The sequence below is a fragment of the Hipposideros armiger genome, unplaced genomic scaffold (assembly GCF_001890085.2).
Source record: "Hipposideros armiger isolate ML-2016 unplaced genomic scaffold, ASM189008v1 scaffold_34, whole genome shotgun sequence".
Taxonomy (NCBI): Eukaryota; Metazoa; Chordata; class Mammalia; order Chiroptera; family Hipposideridae; genus Hipposideros; species Hipposideros armiger.
This window is the reverse complement of record NW_017731384.1, coordinates 3,401,657-3,418,410: the sequence shown is the minus strand read 5'-3', so window position 1 is coordinate 3,418,410 and position 16,754 is coordinate 3,401,657. Positions and strand designations below refer to the sequence as shown.

Here is a 16,754-nt window from a genome sequence, read left to right as displayed (position 1 = left end):
GCCGCCATGAGCGGCCATCCAGAAGCCGGTGACCTATCTGCCTCACCCAGGAAGAGCACAATGATAATACCAACATGGGCCAGTGAAGCAACGTCCTCCACAATTAGACTGAAGAACAAAAGGACAGCAACTTGTCTGTTCCCCTTCCCCCGATTCCCCAGCGCTGTTCCCCTCCCCCAATTCCCCTCAATAATATCTTTAAAAAAAAAAAGTTACTACAAATAGTTGAAATCCAATACTTTTAAATGACCCATTTCTGAAAGGGGTCTTTTGTCCAACCTGCTAACAATCAGTAAACTGTTTTACATTTCACTTTACTTTTAATACTAACCTTGAGAAGAGGCTGCAGGTAACCAAATGAAATGAAAAGACATCAAGAGGAAAGAGAACCAAAGGATATATTCAATTTAAGAATGTAAGTAGTTCCCAAGTAACCATGTGCCGAGTACATAATCAAAAAGAAGGGGGAAATCCTCTATGTATTAAGAACTGCTAAATACTAGGGCTGGCCGATTGGCTCAGTTGGTTAACAGCTCGCTCAAGAGTATGAGCTCTGAGCAACAGAGTCGCCGGTTGGATTCCTGGCCCAAGCTGAGCTGCCAATAGGTGGCAGGATAGCTCAGCTAAAACAAAAAGAAAAAAAATGTCTTCAGGAAAGTAAACACAGAGTGACAGTCCCATAAAGAGGTCATGGCATGTAGCAAAAAGAGCACTATTCCGTTGCCAGGAGACCTGAGCTTGATCTGGCTCTGCTGTAAACATTGGATAAACCACTTAAGCTGCCTGAACCTTAGTTTTCTCACGAGCAAAAATAAAACTTTCTTCAGTTTTATTGATGGGAGAAAAAAAAAAAGAATGTATACTAAATTGTTCCATACATTCCAAGGTAAAAATGCAATGCTAAATGAATATATTTGTTGGCAGAATTTATGTTTGGCAGAATGGTTAGAAAATAATATAAAATGATGAATAAATAGCAAAACAGAGAAACATACCTTTAAAAACGTTAACTAGGGGCCGGCCGAGTGGCACGTTGGTTAAGAGCTGGCTTGGGACGCCAGCTCTGAGCACCAGGGCCCCGGTTCAGATCCCACATGGGCCAGTGATACTGCGCCCTCTACAGCTAAGATGGTGAACAACAGCTCTACCTAGAGCTGGGCTGCTGTGAGTCGCCGGCAACAGCATAGACTGCAGCCCCTGCTGCAGTGGCCTGCCATAAGCTACCGTGTGTGGCTGGCAGCCAGCGTGAGCGGCTGGCAGCCGGTGTGAGCGGCCGTCCAGAGGCCGGCGACCATTCTGTCTCACCCGGGAAGAGCGCAATGATAATACCAACATGGGCCAGTGAAGCAATGTACTCCACAACTAGACTGAAGAACAAAACGACAGCAACTTGTCTGTTCCCCTCCCCTAATTCCCCAATAAAATCTTTAAAAAAAACACGTTAATTAGGATTGCAAGATAAACATCTAATCCAAAACTGTGGGTCTGTATAAATGAAACACACAGAACCTACCATCTCCCAACCCTCTTCCTCCTCTGCTCCTAACAAAAGCAATCCACACCTATACTTCATTTTGTTCAACTGGCACACTGGTTTTAAAAAAAATAAAATAAAAATCAGAATCCAAATGCCTTTAATTTTATTTAGTTTAAACAGGCCCAACATTCCCTGTTTTAAACATTTCTGTTCCATTTGACAACTAAAAAGGCATTTGGCATTTGAGATGCGTATCTTTTCAACTGTCTTGAACATAACAAAAATGTCCTAAATAAATGCCATCAGAACTATAGCAGTGAAATACTTTTTTCTTACTGACCTATAATCTATTTGAGGGCAAGGTCTTTGTGTAATTACTCCCCATTCCCCCAATGTCTAGCACTGACTAGGTCTTGCACACAGTAGGCTATCAGAAGAAATGAGTTAACAGGAAGATTTTTTTTTTTCTCCCAGGGCTCAGCTCTAGGAATAGTTGCACTTCTTTAAGCAAATGGTTTCTTCCTTATGGACACTATCATTCTATTAATTCCAAAGTGGTGGTTCAGGGGCTGACTTTGGCTTGTAGATATGTTTTATTTGACCTACATGCTATCGGCTCAAATATTAATAGTATTTTAGGGCCGGCCGAGTGGCTCAGTTGGTTAAGAGCTCGCTCAAGAGTTTGAGCTCTGGGCCAGCCGAGTGGCGCGAGGGTTAAGAACTGGCTTGGGACACCAGAAGGCCCCGGTTCGGATCCCACATATGAGGGCCAGTGACACTGCCCTCCACAGCTAAGATGCTGAACAACAGCTCAACCTGGAGCTGGGCTGCCGTGGGTCGCCGGCGACAGCATAGGCTGCAGCCCCTGCCAATTCCCCAGCACTGTTCCCGTCTCCCCCAATTCCCCCCCCCACCAAAAAAAATCTTTAAAAAAAAGAGTTTGAGCTCTGAGCAACAGCGGTTCGAGCATGGCCCGAGCTGAGCAGCCGCTGAGCTGCCAGCTGCCAACAGGTAGCAGGATGGCTCAGCTTAAAAAAAAAAAAAAATTAATAGTATTTTAAAACTTTAATGTCGTTTCTAAATATTGAGGCATTTCATATGAAAACCCATATTCCTGATTTCTCCCTCAAATTAGAAGAGTTTAAAAGGCTTGGCCTTCATTCTCAATTGGCAAAGATTAACTGAAGGTGAAGAGTTACTGCCCCCCTTCCCCGGGCAGGTGTTCAGAAGTTCAGGTTTTCACTACACGTGGCTCACTAGGCAGGACAGCATGGTGACAGCACAAGCTCTAGAATCAGTCTGCCTGGGTTTGCATCCTAGTCCATCATTTTACTAGCTGTATGACCTTGGAGCATGTAACTCACCTTCTCTTAGCTCGTTGTCTCTAAAATAAGAATACATATAATAATAATATCTATCACATAGTGGTTAAGGTGAGGATCAAATGAGTTAATGCATGTAAGCACTTAGAAGAGTGCCTGGCACTGCAGAAACTATTCAATAAATGTCAGCTATTGCTATCTGCCTGGCACAGTAGGTATTTGAGTTTTCCAACCCTTGTGTAATTTACGATGTTTCTTTACACTAGACAGCTCAGAGATGAATTTATGGTTCCCGTCCATCAAGTGTACTGAACCTAAGAAAGACAGGTATATCAATTTCATCATCTTTCCCTATCCTTGTTTTTTTGTAAAGCCCCATAAAATTCTTTTTTGGAAAAAAGGGAAGCATTCAAAAGGTTTCTAAGAACTAAATGTGAAGTATTACTTGACGTTCTTCCTGCCCCTGAATTTATTACGCTTTAATGTATTTATGTAGTAAGCTCCTTAGGGACAAAAACAACCCTATTAGTGAATGCATCCCAGGTGAACAGCCATAAATGTCTGTAGCTGGAGACTGATCAAGGAATTTAATGGGGCCTGAGCGTAATCCTTAGCAACTGCCCATGATGGAGCTGACTCAACAACCACCCATTCCCTACTCAGGCAAACCAAGTTTTGAATCCCTTGTTCTACTTATTACTAACTGTACCGTTGGGCAAATAACTCTGAACCTTGGTTTCGTTATATGTAAAATGGTGCACAAAGTTGCTTAACACGTAGCAGGGGGCGAGACAAATGTTTAGATCAAGTTAAATTTCTATTCTATGGGAGATGATAAGCAATTGGGCTAAATTACTGTTCAAGACCTCCTCTCATTAGGTTATTCTACTCTTTAGTGCCTATTTGTCTTTACTTCTGTGGTTCTTGTTACAGGAGTGACTCCTTCCCAAACCAATCTTACTCATTCTTCAAGGCCCAACACAAACATCAGTTTCTCTGTAAAATGTTCCCTTATTCCACCAGTAAGAATGAACAGCTTCCTTCCCTGTGTTCCAATAACACTTTATTTAACACTTGTATGGACGCCACACCATGCAGGACTTGCCTAATTCATTACGTACACGAAATCCTCAAGGACAAGGATCCTGTGTTAATCACCTCATACTATCCCTCTCCTGCCCCAAAGGCCAGGCACATCGCCACGATCCATAAACAACTTGACATAAACTGATTCTGCAAAACCAGTAGACCTAAACTCTTCTGATCTAGCCTGAATGCTGAAGCGGCCTTAACCCCTGGGAAACTACTAAAGTAAACGTTAACAGTATCCAAGGAAAAGCAAAAAGTACTATCGGGCCCCAATTCCTACGGGGTGAAGTAACTAACCATCTGTCCAGGGGAGAATTTGGAAAGCTGCATGCACTAGCGTACCCCGCCTGCGGAGTCTCCCCGGCCAGACACCTGGGGTGTCCTCCTAAGGCAGGCTCAACCCAGGCTGGGCAGGCAATGGGGGGATGCGCGCTCCAGCCCTCAGGCCCCCTGAGGCCTAAGCAGGCTCCGCACCGTGACTCAGCCCCTGGCGCCCGCCAACAGACAGCCGGCCTTCTCTCACCTTGGCCAGTTTCTCGCACTCGGGCAGGCGCTGATCCACCGTGGCGCTGTAGTCCACCTCCATCTTGACGATGCGCCCATCAGCCCGCTCCGAGCCGCCGTCCGCCATGGTCCCTGTCTCAGCGTCCCTTGATGTCTCCCTGCTTCGGCCACCACTCGTCACCCACACCGGAAGCCGCCTGCACACCCGCTCAGGCAGTGCGTCGGGAGGCCGCGCCAAGGACCCCACGAGGTCCCCTGCGCTGGACGCCAGTCAGGCAGTGCCACGGACAGCCCTAGGGGCGGAGCGGGGGGCGGAGCTCGCCCCTGTAGCCCACGTCCGAGGTTGTGTTTGGTGACAGACTTTTAGTCTAAAATTTGTGGTGAGAAAAACTTCTGTAGTAGAATAGTCCTTCCCCTATATGCTTACTCCCCTGCCTTGAAATGTTATGATTTCTCAGCGCCGTGGGCAAGTAGCTTCACTTTCCCCAAATCTCGTTTTCTCATACCTATAGGAGCTGAAATAAACCTTAAAGAAAAAAGCTTAAGGTTTCATCTGGTTGAGAGTCTTGGTGGCTTAATCTGTGGGATCCCTGAAAGCTCATAAGCGAAGATATGGCAGCGGCTCAAGTAAAGTATTTTTGGTTTGTTTTCGTTTTTACTATAATACACTGCAGTTGGTAAGAAAAATGTTTAAAAAGACATTTTATTTGCTCTTCCTATAGGACTCTTGTGAGCATCAAAAGAGATGACATATGCAAGACTATTCCAATTCTTAAGGACCATACAAGTTTTCTTTATTATCTTCCACACCATAAGGGTCCCTATAAAAAAGAGCTTAGGATCCTTGAAAATGAAAATGAGGTTGTGTATTGTGTGGTGAAAGTGTCAACAGTAGACTGGGAAGCAAATGGGAAATCTTGGAGTGGTCTGCCTGCTATGTAGGTGGTTCTCAATTTAGTTGGCACCCACATCCCTTTATATATGCTGAATAGCATTTTTAAAAATACTGTTCTGTAATGAGTATCATGGATAATATAATCCATCTATACACATCATCTTTTAAAAAACCAAAACAAGAAAACATCCCAGCTGTAATGTAAAGGAGAAACATTGCAAAATAACAAAATAATATATATTTCAAGATATAAAGGCTAAAACATGTCTATAGCAGAAAATAGAAGTAGTCATTTGCTTGTATAAATAAATAATAACTGTAATTGCAAAAGCCACAACTGCAGTAGGAGTGTTCTATTGGTTCCTGAAGTATCGAAGGGTTTACTGTTGGTGGCATGATTTTTCCAAAATGGTGTACAACTTCTTGGTAAAGTTCTGACTCTATCAAAGTACAATCTTACATTGTTTTTTACACAGAAGAATTCTTAAAAATTTTAATCCATATTAAAACTTCAAGGGACATCCGGTTGGCTCAGGTGGTTAGCACGCAGGATGCCGTGCTCATAACACCAAGGTGGCCAGTTCGATTCCCACATAGGCCACTGAGCTGCGCCCTCCACAACTAGATTGAAACAACTACTTGACTTGGAGCTGATGGAAACACTGTTCCCCAATAAAATTAAACAACAACAACAAAACTTCAAAAAAAAAAAAAAAAGCTTGGCTATGTCAAATGGACTTAGAGTCTAGGCCTTAGACATGTAAGTAAGTGTCTGGCAGGACACTGAGAAGTCTGATGGAATGTGGGACAATATTTTATTGTGTATGTTTGTTGCATTGAAGCTGTCTAGCATCCCAATTATATGCTCCTGTCTCTCTTTCTTCCCAATGATTGTGACAGCCTAAAATTCCCTCACAGATGTATAAACGCACTCTAGGAGCCAGTTTTATGTTTTCTGGCTCTGTATTTGCTGTGCAGTTGGTTTGACTAGAATAGACAAAAGGATTTGGAGGTTTACATTTTGTGTGAAGAGTTTTAAAAGACAAGTAACGAAGGTGTGATGGAGTAAACAGAGTTATGGCTTCTAGAACTCAAAAAATAAGAGTGTGTGTGTGTGTGTGTGTGTGTGTGTGTGAGTGGGGGTGGAGGAGAGGGCATCTGAGAAAGAGGCAAATAGGTAGAGAAAACTGTAGGTGGCTCCTAACCAATCGGAAGCCCTTCCTCACTAAGCTTAGCTTGAAGGTAACAAACAATGAAAGCATATTGAAATCTAAGGGATAAAGTTTGAAAAGGAAATAAAAAATTAAAGTGAAGTAAATAAAGAAGTAAAATTCTAAGCAATGGTCAGAGAAAATAGGTAAGATTACCATAGTATAGACAGACTTTGTATAAATCTTTTATTTGGGTGAGTCTGAGATTAAATTTATGGCTTCGTAAGAAAGAATTTGCTTTCAGAGGAGAAAAATTGGCAGTGGAAGAATAAGGAATCGAAAAGGTAGGAAGAAATACTGATTGGAAAAAGTTTATTCAGAAGAAACAGTGGTAATTTATATTATGATACTAATTATTGAAAATAATGTGCCTTTATATAAATTACTAACTTTTGGTATATTTTTGTCATATTTGTCATTTCGGGCACATTCAGTGTATTGACTGTGCATATATCTGACCCAAAGTCCCTGGCTTTGTGAATGTTCTAATGGGGGGGTGGGGAGACAGACACACATGTAAGTACGTGCTGGGGGTGATAGTGTTTGGGAGGTGGTCAAGGGAGGCATGGCTAGTGAGCCACCAGAAGTAAGGAAGGGAGTCTTGCAGTTATGAGCTGGGGGATGAAGATTCTAGGCAGAGGCAAGAGCAAGCTGAGGTGAGAGCAATCAGATCATTAATGGCCTGTTTGATGGCCAGAATGAGTGAGGGTGAGAGTTGTAGGAGATGAAGTTTATGGCAGTTTGGACATTAGAAGTCCTTGGTTTGTTAATCTGAGTAAGATGGGAAGCCAGTGGAGATTTGGGGCCAAGCAGTGGCATAAGCTGTCTTACATAGTAAAAGAATCACTCTGGTTGCTGTGTGATTAGGTTGGGCAGAAGCTGGGAGACTAGTTGGGAGATTATTGCAGTACTCCAAGAGAAAAATAATGGTGGCTTGGACTAGGGTGGAAGCAGTAGAAGCTGGAAGAAGTGGCTAGATCCTGGATACAATCTGAAGATAGACCCAGAGGGGTCAAACATGTCAAGATTTTTGGCTTGAGTGTCTGGAAAGATGGAGTAGCCATTTACCAAGAGCAGATTAAGGATGACCAAGTGAGGGGGAGGGGAGGGGGAAGGACAGCAGCCCAGTTTTGGATATTGCTAAGATTTGAGGTGCCTGTTGGATTTCCAAGTGACAATGTTGAGAAGGCAAGTGGATATACAAGTGTCAAATTAAGGGGAGTCATTTGGGCTGGAGTTTTGAAGTTAAGACTCATTAGCATATCGATGATATTTAAAGCCACGAGGTTTACATTACAGAAATGTTTCTGAAATGTGTGTAAAATATTTGTTTTTGTAAATTGCCTATTTTAAAGGCTGTGGGAGACCTTGATATTTTCAAGTCTGTTGTGAATCATTTTGTGAAGAAAAATATACTGTATTTTATCTTTTTGGGTAACTGTGTAAAATTACTTCATGTCAAGTGCAGTTGTATTAGGTAAGCCAAGTCGTAATGAAAGCATTACGTTAATCTCTTCTTGCTGCTGTAACAGATAACCACAAACTCAGTGGCTTAAAACAACAGAAATTGATTTTTACAATTTTGGCTGGGCCAAAATCAAGGTATGGCAGGGCCACGCTCACTCTGGAGGCTCTAAGGGACAATCCGATCCTTGTTTCTTCCAGCTTCAGGTGGCCGTGCGCATTCCCTGGTTTGTGGCCTCATCACTCCAATCTCTGCTTTCATGGTCACATTGCCGTCTCTTCTGAGTGTGTGTCAAATTTCCCACTGCCTTTCTTTTAGAAGACACCTGTGATTGTATTTAGGGCCCATCCAGACAATCCAGGATAATCTCTCAAATCCTTAACTTAATCACGTCTGCAAAGGCCCTTTGTCCAATAAAGCTCTATTTTCAGGTTCCAGGATTCAGGACCTGATATTTTTGGGGACCAGTGTTCAGCCTAACTACAGTCACCTAAGAATTTTTTAAAATTTTATTTTATTGGGGAATCAGCCATGGACATTGGTTACACATTGCTTTCATGCTACGATAGCATAGATGACTCTTTTAAAGACGGCGCAGCACACAGTGGCCCATGCGGGGATCGAACCTGCAACCTTTGTGTTATTAGCACGATGCTCTAACCAACTGAGCTAACCGGTCACCTCCACCTAAGCAATTTTTAAACTGGGGTTTTGATATAAATGATTACATACACTTAATAAGCAAACATAATTCCCTCTTTTTCTGTCTGGTAACATTTAAAATGTTCCACAAAAAAGTCAAATTACATGACAGTTCTATGGCATTATAGCTAAGAAATATTATTTCCAGATCTGTGTTGACATCATTTTATGATCCTACGTCAACTATGCTTTGGCATTAAAGAACTACAATATATTATGGCTGCACAGTTGCCTTCTCTTAAAGAACACTCAGGGGCCGGCCAGTGGCACGTTGGTTAACAGCTGGCTTGGAACGCCAGCTCTGAGCAGCAGGGCCCCAGTTCAGATCCCACATGAGGGCCAGTGACACTGCGCCCTCTACAGCTAAGATGGTGAACAACAGCTTGACCTAGAGCTGGGATGCTGTGAGTCACCCGCGACCGTGTAGGCTGCAGTGGGGCGACAGTGGACTGCCGTAAGCTACCATGAGTGGCCGACAGCCAGCGTGAACTGTTGTCCAATGGCTGGCAAGTGACTGCCTCACCCTGGAAGAGAGCAATGATAATACCAACATGGGCCAGTGAAGCGACGTCCTCCACAACTAGACTGAAGAACAAAAGGACAGCAACTTGTCTGTTCCCCTTCCCCGATTCCCCAACACTGTTCCCCTCCTCTAATTCCTCAATAAAGTCTTAAAAAAACAAACAAACAACAACAACAAAAAACCACTTAGGATCAAGGACAATGTTTTCTTTCTTCACTAAAATTCCTCTCCAGTAAGTATAGGTTACAGATAGTCTCAGAATTCATCTCAAAACATTCCAATGTTTTGAAATTTCTGTAAAAATAGGCAATGCAATAAAAAGTAAGGCTTTGATAAATTTATTATTAGCTTATTTATCTTAAAAAATACAAAACTACAACTTTGGCCACAGAACTTCCAGGTTTTTTTTTTTTCTGTGTGAAGAAATTTATTTTATTTATTTTTTATTTTTTTTAAAGATTTTTTTTTTTAAATTGGGGAATTGGGGGAAGACAAGATGCTGTCCTTTTGTTCTTCAGTCTAGCTGTGGAGGACGTTGCTTTACTGGCCCAAGTTGGCACCATCATTGCACTCTTCCCTGGGTGAGGCAGATCAGTCTCCGGCTTCTAGACAGCCTTTCACAGCGGCTGCTGGCCGCTCACGCTGGCTGTGGCTACACACGATAGCCCATGGCAACCCACTGCCACAGGGGCTGCAGCCCACGCCGTCGCCAGCGACTCACGGCAGCCCAGCTCCAGGTTGAGCTGTTGTTCAGCATCTTAGCTGTAGAGGGCAGTGTCACTGGCCCTCATATGTGGGATCCGAACCAGGGCCCTCTGGTGTCCCAAGCCAGATCTTAACCAGTGTGCCACTTGGCCGGCCCAGTGTGAAGCAATTTATACCACATCATTGTCAATTAATTTTTATTTTATGAGCATTTACTACACAGTACAAGCAATTACACATCAAAGGCATTCTCTGTATTTAATAGAGGCCTGATACATGGGTCTACACATAAAAATTGCCTTGGGCCTTGCTTTGTGTAGTTCTATTAAGAAGAAATTTAACATTTGCTTAGCACCTAGCAAAGTCAGACATAGGTGTTTAAAACACACATACACGCACGCACGCATGTACATAGGCATACATACACATAGACTGCTGGAATTAAATGATATTTAATACAACAAAAATTAATTGCAGAGGATAACATTTGATTTTCAAAAAGTGCCTTTAAAAAAGCGTGGCATGTCAAAAATGACACAGGAGGGGCCGGTTGAGTGGCTCAGTTGGTTAAGAGTGTGAGCTCTGAGCAACAGGGTCGGGGGTTCGATTCCCACATGGGCCAGTGAGCTGTGCCTGAGCTGAGATGCTGCTGAGCTGCCAACAGGTGGCAGGATGGCGCAGCTGGTGAGAGCACGTGCTCCTAACAACAAGGTTGCCAGCTCATCTCCTGCATGGGATGGTGTGCTATGCCCACCCACAACTGAGATTGAACACAGCACCTTGAGATGAGCGGCAGCGAGCTGCCCCCGGGCGGCTGGATGGCAACTGGACTTGGGAGCTGAGCTAGCTGTGCCCTCCGCAACTAAAATTCAAGGACAACAACTTGGCTGTTCCTCTTCCCCAATTCCCCAATAAAAAATCTTAAAAAAAATGACACAGGAACCAAACTGCAAGAACTACCAATGGCCAAAGCTGGAATAATTTGAGCAACAAAATTAATGTAGTATTGAATTATAACTCAAGTATAGAATAATTGTATACCAGTCCACACTGATATAAACAATCGAATGAATAAATAAATGAGGGAGGAGGGGCAAATCTTGCAGAACTCCATTTTATGTATGTAGATACTCTCCTCTCAAGGAGGTGGGGCTCCCTTGAGTGTGGGCTGCACTTAATGACTCACTTCCAAAGAATGAAGTATGGGAAGGGAAAAATAGTAACTTTACAATGGAAAAACTTGGCTGACATTACCTGAACCAAGTGATCAAGGTTAAGGTCAAGCCCTTAGTAAGGGCTATTTTGGTCATATACAGCAGAGCCTGGGAACGAGAAAGGGACATCTTTACTGTGATATAACAGTTTTGTTTTATTTCTTTTCTCGTTAATTTTGATAAGTTGAAAGTCAGTCTCTCCAAAAGCTTCGTCTTGGAGTAGCTAAACATTTACATAAGATTAATGAATGTTACACTAATATAGTGGTTCTCCACTGCAAGAGGTCCCCCCTCCATACATACTGTATTTGGCAGTGTGTGTGTGTGTGTAGGGCTGGGGGAAAGTTGCTATCGATATTTAGTGGGTAAAGACTAGGGGTGCTGCTAAAAATCATAAGGTGACCCCCACAACAAAGAATTATCTCAATAATGCCAAGATTGAGAACCCTGAACTGATATATGCATACATCTAATAGACACGTATTGGGTACCTACAATATCCCTCACACCAGGCTACATTTTCAAGATGACAGATAGGACATGGTCCTTGTCCTCTGGAAGCTTACTGTCTCGTTGGAGAGTGGGAAAACAGGTGGAACAGAACTGTATACGACGTTTATGTATAAAGGCCACACTTGCATACAAAGAAGAACCAAAATGAATAGTTCAAATAAAATCCCTGGGTTGTCTATAAAGGTGAAGAGTTATCTAGAATGGCTCTGGGTAGGAGATAGGACTTTCAGTGGGCCGTGAGGAACCCACAGACCTTAGGTATTATGAGCAGGAAAGGGTAAGATGGGAAGAACCACACATTTTACTTTAGAAGTACCAGGGATATTCTAGGAATAAAACATGATTTGAATAGTCACAAAGACTGTTTTGTTGGTACACTCTTATTTCAGATGCTACTTACAGAGGCAGGTCAAAACGTTACTGTTTTTCACGCACACTAAGAGGTTTCAGTGGGGGGTGGGGGGGCAGGTGCATCATCAGAATTTGGGTGTAGACCATGGGTTGATGAAGCTCCTTAGATGATTGATTCTGATGTTCACCTCGTCCCATCTCACTTTCTGAGAACCCCTGCCTTCATAGGTTCCCACTCATCTGAGAATAAATGCTGCCACAGACATGGGTAGGCTAATATTCTTTTCCTTTTGGTCATTATCATTCCTCACTAGTAGCTTTACTCTTTGTTACTCTCTTTGCCCTTTGGGCCTTCCCCCATTTTTAAAATATGTGATGATCAGTAACTGTAGATTGTACGTCGTTAATGGAACATCATACTATCTAGAATGATGATAGCAGCACCTTCAAGGCTCTTTGGAAGTAGATATTGTGGATTCTATTGGTTGAAAGGAAACAAAGGTAACAATTCTTGTCAGGCTCTTGCTGACTAGGTGACTGAAAACATTTTTAAATGGGTCTGACCAGTAGATGGTGCTCTCTTCCCTTTGTGTGAATGAGTTATGAATGAATACGCTCTCCATTTGCCCTCCCCTCCCCCAAGGGCTGTTGTGTAAACCAATCCATCCCCAAGTCCTTTACAAGTCTTTTCATTTTATCCTCTTTTCTTCATTCACCATCTATTTCAGGCTCTCCCCATGTTTCCTATTGTGTTATAATAATATCCTCCTGCCTCTGGTGTCCTTCGGTCCTAACCCATCCAACATAACTGCCATCAGAATCATTTTCCAAAAACACAAGCTGTCCACGCCCTGCTGAAACATGGTGTCATGGGGGCTGGAACGGGGGATGGTTTCTCTGTGAAGGCAATGGCCGGAGCAGAAGGGTCAAGGCAAAGTGGAGGCCTTCTCCAGCCGACAGATTTGTCCCAGGGGAAGGGTGACTGGCTCTGGTGAAAAAGGTGGATTCAGAGCCTTGATCCTCCTGCCAAGGAATTTGAATTCGCTCACTAGACCATAGAGACTCACTAAGAGGTTTTTGAAGGTTGCAGGATTAAAGCTGTGCTTGACCAAGATTAATGTGACCAGGCATGCGGATGGAATGAGTGAAAAGTTCAGTGGAGAGGTCAGCTTACAAGAAGGGTTAAGACTATTCATCAGTAAAATACTTAGTTACAGAATCAGCATCAGGAAACATCTGGAAAGCCTGGACTCTGTCCTACTACCTATCCTGATGTCCTGTGTGCACGCGTCTGTATGGCTAGCCAGTATCTTCCCTCGCTGCCCCTGAGAAGCGTATGAGGTGCCAGAAGCGAAGCCACTACACTCGTTTTCAAGTCATAAGTAGAAAAAAGAAAAACAGCTTGGGCTTCTTTCCATATCACAGGCTTTCAATGTGTTATTATTCAACGCGACAGTGTCAAATTTAGATTTTCCACCTCGAGGAATTTGGTTTAGCTTTAATTAGTTGCTGTGACTATTTCTGAGCCCACTCTGGGAAGCATTATATCTAGACACTAGTTTTCACTAAAGTATAAGCTGGGTATAGGGTGTCATTTTTCTATTGGGCTTTGTATCAAGCTCACAGTTATAAATTCTCCCCAGTCATCTGGATGATTTTTGCCACCGCTCACCATAGTTATACCGGATAATTATTTATTAATCATAATTTAAAACACTAATATCAAGGCCGCCTATATCGCCATCCGAGCTCTACAAGTAGCTGCAGGACTTCAGAGCATGAATATTTTTCTGAGAACAGATGATGCTTGCAGGTTAGTCTTGCATAGAGGCAACTGATGCATTTTTCATCCAGCAACTTTTCAGAAAAAAACAGGCTTAAAAATACCAGACAAATGAAAAACAGACTTCAGCAGTTACATGCAGCTTCCTGAGTGACTGAAGAATGTGCCTCTTGTGGTTGAAATGAGGGATCTGTTTAATATGGATGAAATACCAACACTCCAGGCATTTTCATTGACATTTCACTGTGACTTTTTGAACTTAGGAGTGCTGACACGGAACCCTACTCTGGCTGCTCTGCGAAGCCTGCCGTCAGAAGAGGTAAAAGGCTGTGTCCCGTTCACCTCCCCTCTGCTGGGTTTGCACTTCCTTTTCATTCACACTGTTGTACTCCCCAGTTTCCCAGGATTCCTTTTCTGAAACCTGTTAGGAAACCGGGCAAGGGTTTGTTCTCATGCTCTCAAATCCCATAGCCTCTCCCGCGCTGGCCTGGCTTCCTGGACCAAGTGAAAACATCTGTGGTGGGTATTTGTAAAGACCTCAGCCAGAGGTCATGGAGCACTAATGCTCCTTGTTACCAGAAGATTTCCAGAGTGGCTGGACCGAGCACTGTAGCGCCCAGGGTACCCTGGAGAACAGATTAAAGGGGTAAAGGAGCCCATCCTCCCCAGCGCCGGCCGGGCTGGGCTCCGGGGCAGCCCGGCCGTCTGGCAGCAGCCCGGGAGAGACATGCTGTTTTGTTTAAATCCTCCACATTCTTTGCCATTTCCCCATTGGCCGGATGGGGCTACCCTCCCCGCGGCGGCCGCTGCTGATGTCAGCCTCGCTCGCGCTGGCTCCTCCCGCACTCACCTCCCTGGCCGGAGGCACACTGCAGCTCCGCGCGGACTCTCCGGCTCCGGCGAGGTGGCTGCAAACTAGCAGGCACGCACGACGCTCGGGGAGCTGAGGGACTCGGAGGAGGGGACGCGCGCGGAAGGCGCCGGCTCCGAGCTCTCACCCGCCCCTCGCAGCGCAAGCGGAGGTTGGAGGAACCCCCGGCCCAGCCTGGCAGAGCCGCCGGCGGCTTCCCTTTTCTCCCCCAGTGAGCTCCGGGGCGCTGCGAGGACCGGCCCTAAAAAGAGCAGGAAATCTTGTTTACCGCCCGGGGAGAGGAGCCGGTCGAGCCTTTGTTTGGGAAGTCAGCATCTACGGCTCCGGCTGCAGTGTGTTCCTGGTGAATTAGTCTTGGGCAGACCGGCCGGAGAAGGGGAGGTCGCCAGGTTCACGTCTGGCTTCAGAGGCGGATCGAGCGGGTGACTTTTGTGCATTCATTTTACATTTTTGGAAATCTCTTTTTTTCCCCCTCGCCCGCCACCGGGCATGTCCTGATCTGACGGCCGCTCCTCCCGCCTTGGGCTGCGGATCAGAGCGGTTTCTAGCGGGGCTTCCTCCCTCCGTCCCTGACTTTGAAACGCCGCGTTCCGGGAGGACCGACCTCGGCGAGGAAGGAGGCGGAGGAGTCGAGAACACCCAGACCTAAACCTTGACATGCTCTCAGGCGGAGACAAGGAAGCCAGGAGCTGAGCCCATCGCCGGGGCTGCTGCGCCGGCCGGCTCCGAGTGAGAGGCTCCGCGCGTTTTGCCCTGCGCCTGGGCGGCAGCCTTGTTGTTCTGGGGGGCGACCCCCCGCTTCCCGTTCCGGGGGCCCGCGGCCGGCAGGACCATGCTACTGAAGGAGTATCGGATCTGCATGCCGCTCACCGTGGACGAGGTAAGCGCCGCGCCGGGCCTCGCCCGCTCCCGGCCCTCCGCCCCCTGCTCCGGGGTCCGCGTCCCCTGCCGCCGCCTCCCGGCCGGCGAGTCCACTGCGGGCGGCAGGGAAATCTGGTGGAACATTATTACCTCCAAAACCTGGAGGCTGGAGGGGAAAGAGGGAGGAGAATTGCTATTTCTACTTGTCACCCCAGCGGGGGAGGGCGGCGTTGGGTGGGGCAGTGGACACCAGGTGGGCCCTTTGGGGGCACCCAGAATCCAGATTACTGGGGATCAGAATGCGCCAAAGGGAGTAAGTGCGTCCCCTCCCTTCAATTAAGAAAATGAATAAAGCAAACACAAGCGTCCCAAGCGCGCGCTGGAGCTGAGGGGCCCCGGGTGGCATCCTCTCCTGGATTGGACGCAGGCTCCCCGCCTGCCCTTTGCTGTAAGGTCGGGGTACGGGGAGAACCCTTTGATCTCCGGATCTGGAGGCCCCAAACCCCTCTGGGGAACACCTCGGAGCCCTTGGCGGGGGCGGGAGGGAATCCGTCTGGGCCCGGACCTCCGGTGGTGGCTGCCAGCCGGGGCTCCGCTCCCGCCAAGCCCCGCACCTCAAGGCGCGGGGACCAGGCTTCGACCTTTCGCAAACCGCCTGGATCGGAAACTTTCTACGTTCCTTGTTTCTTCAGCCGCGGGTAGCGTGGTCTGCAGGCGAGCCACGCGCGGCGGGGGCTGCGGTGCGGCCACTGGAGGGCGCCCCAGCATGTGGGTGTGGGTCCATCCTCAGCTACCGGGTCCCGCTGCGGCAGCGCGGGCGCCGTGGAGGGGCGGGGGTCGTGCTCCACACGCTGCTCGGGTTCGGTTCCCCGCAAATAGCAAGCTCCACCATTCAGGAAATGATGACTCAGGGAGGATTATACAGGACCCGGCTTCCCTTTGCTCCTTACCTTTTTGGTGATTTCACAATTGCTTAGCGCCTGTCCACGGACAGCGAGGGAGCGTGAAGCTAATCACGGCTATTTGAAACTCACTGAGTGTGGTTTGGTGTGGCAACGCTAAAGAAACCGGCGACCCCAACCGTATTTGTATTTAAATACAGCACCCTTAATTCTATCAGATGTTACTGAGCCACTACTTTGTGGAAGGGGCTAGGAGCTTTGGGAGAGAAAAAGGTAATTAACCAAGAGCGTGGCTGTGCTCGCGAGGGGCTGTCATTTGTCATCAGGAGCAGGTGTTAAGGCCAGACCCACGTACAATCCAAGTAG

General features: G+C 46.1%; 2 protein-coding genes, 1 long non-coding RNA gene and 1 other non-coding gene across 5 annotated transcripts in view; 2 read left to right on the top strand and 2 right to left on the bottom strand.

The window, feature by feature from the left end:
• Positions 1-4,611, bottom strand: part of PSMD12 (proteasome 26S subunit, non-ATPase 12) — a 22,584-nt gene extending 17,973 nt beyond the window's left edge. The window contains exon 1 of the mRNA XM_019637810.1: positions 4,412-4,611. Coding sequence (XP_019493355.1) covers positions 4,412-4,519 — 108 coding nt within the window. The 5' untranslated portion in view covers positions 4,520-4,611. The remainder of the gene's footprint in view (positions 1-4,411) is intronic.
• Positions 4,612-4,700: 89 nt separating this feature from the next.
• On the top strand, positions 4,701-5,547 carry LOC109380332 (uncharacterized). The gene is made up of 3 exons (XR_002123439.1): positions 4,701-4,772; positions 4,905-5,019; positions 5,115-5,547. It is a non-coding gene; the product is annotated as an uncharacterized LOC109380332 (long non-coding RNA).
• Positions 5,548-8,568: 3,021 nt separating this feature from the next.
• Positions 8,569-8,642, bottom strand: TRNAI-AAU (transfer RNA isoleucine (anticodon AAU)). Its single transcript has one exon. It is a non-coding gene; the product is annotated as a tRNA-Ile (tRNA).
• A 5,969-nt stretch (positions 8,643-14,611) lies between these two features.
• PITPNC1 (phosphatidylinositol transfer protein cytoplasmic 1) overlaps positions 14,612-16,754 on the top strand; it is a 248,986-nt gene continuing 246,843 nt past the window's right edge. The window contains exon 1 of one of the 2 annotated variants that reach the window (XM_019637713.1): positions 14,612-15,505. In XM_019637713.1, the coding sequence (XP_019493258.1) occupies positions 15,458-15,505 (48 nt within the window). In that variant the 5' untranslated portion in view covers positions 14,612-15,457. The remainder of the gene's footprint in view (positions 15,506-16,754) is intronic. The other variant, XM_019637715.1, reaches the window with a different exon arrangement.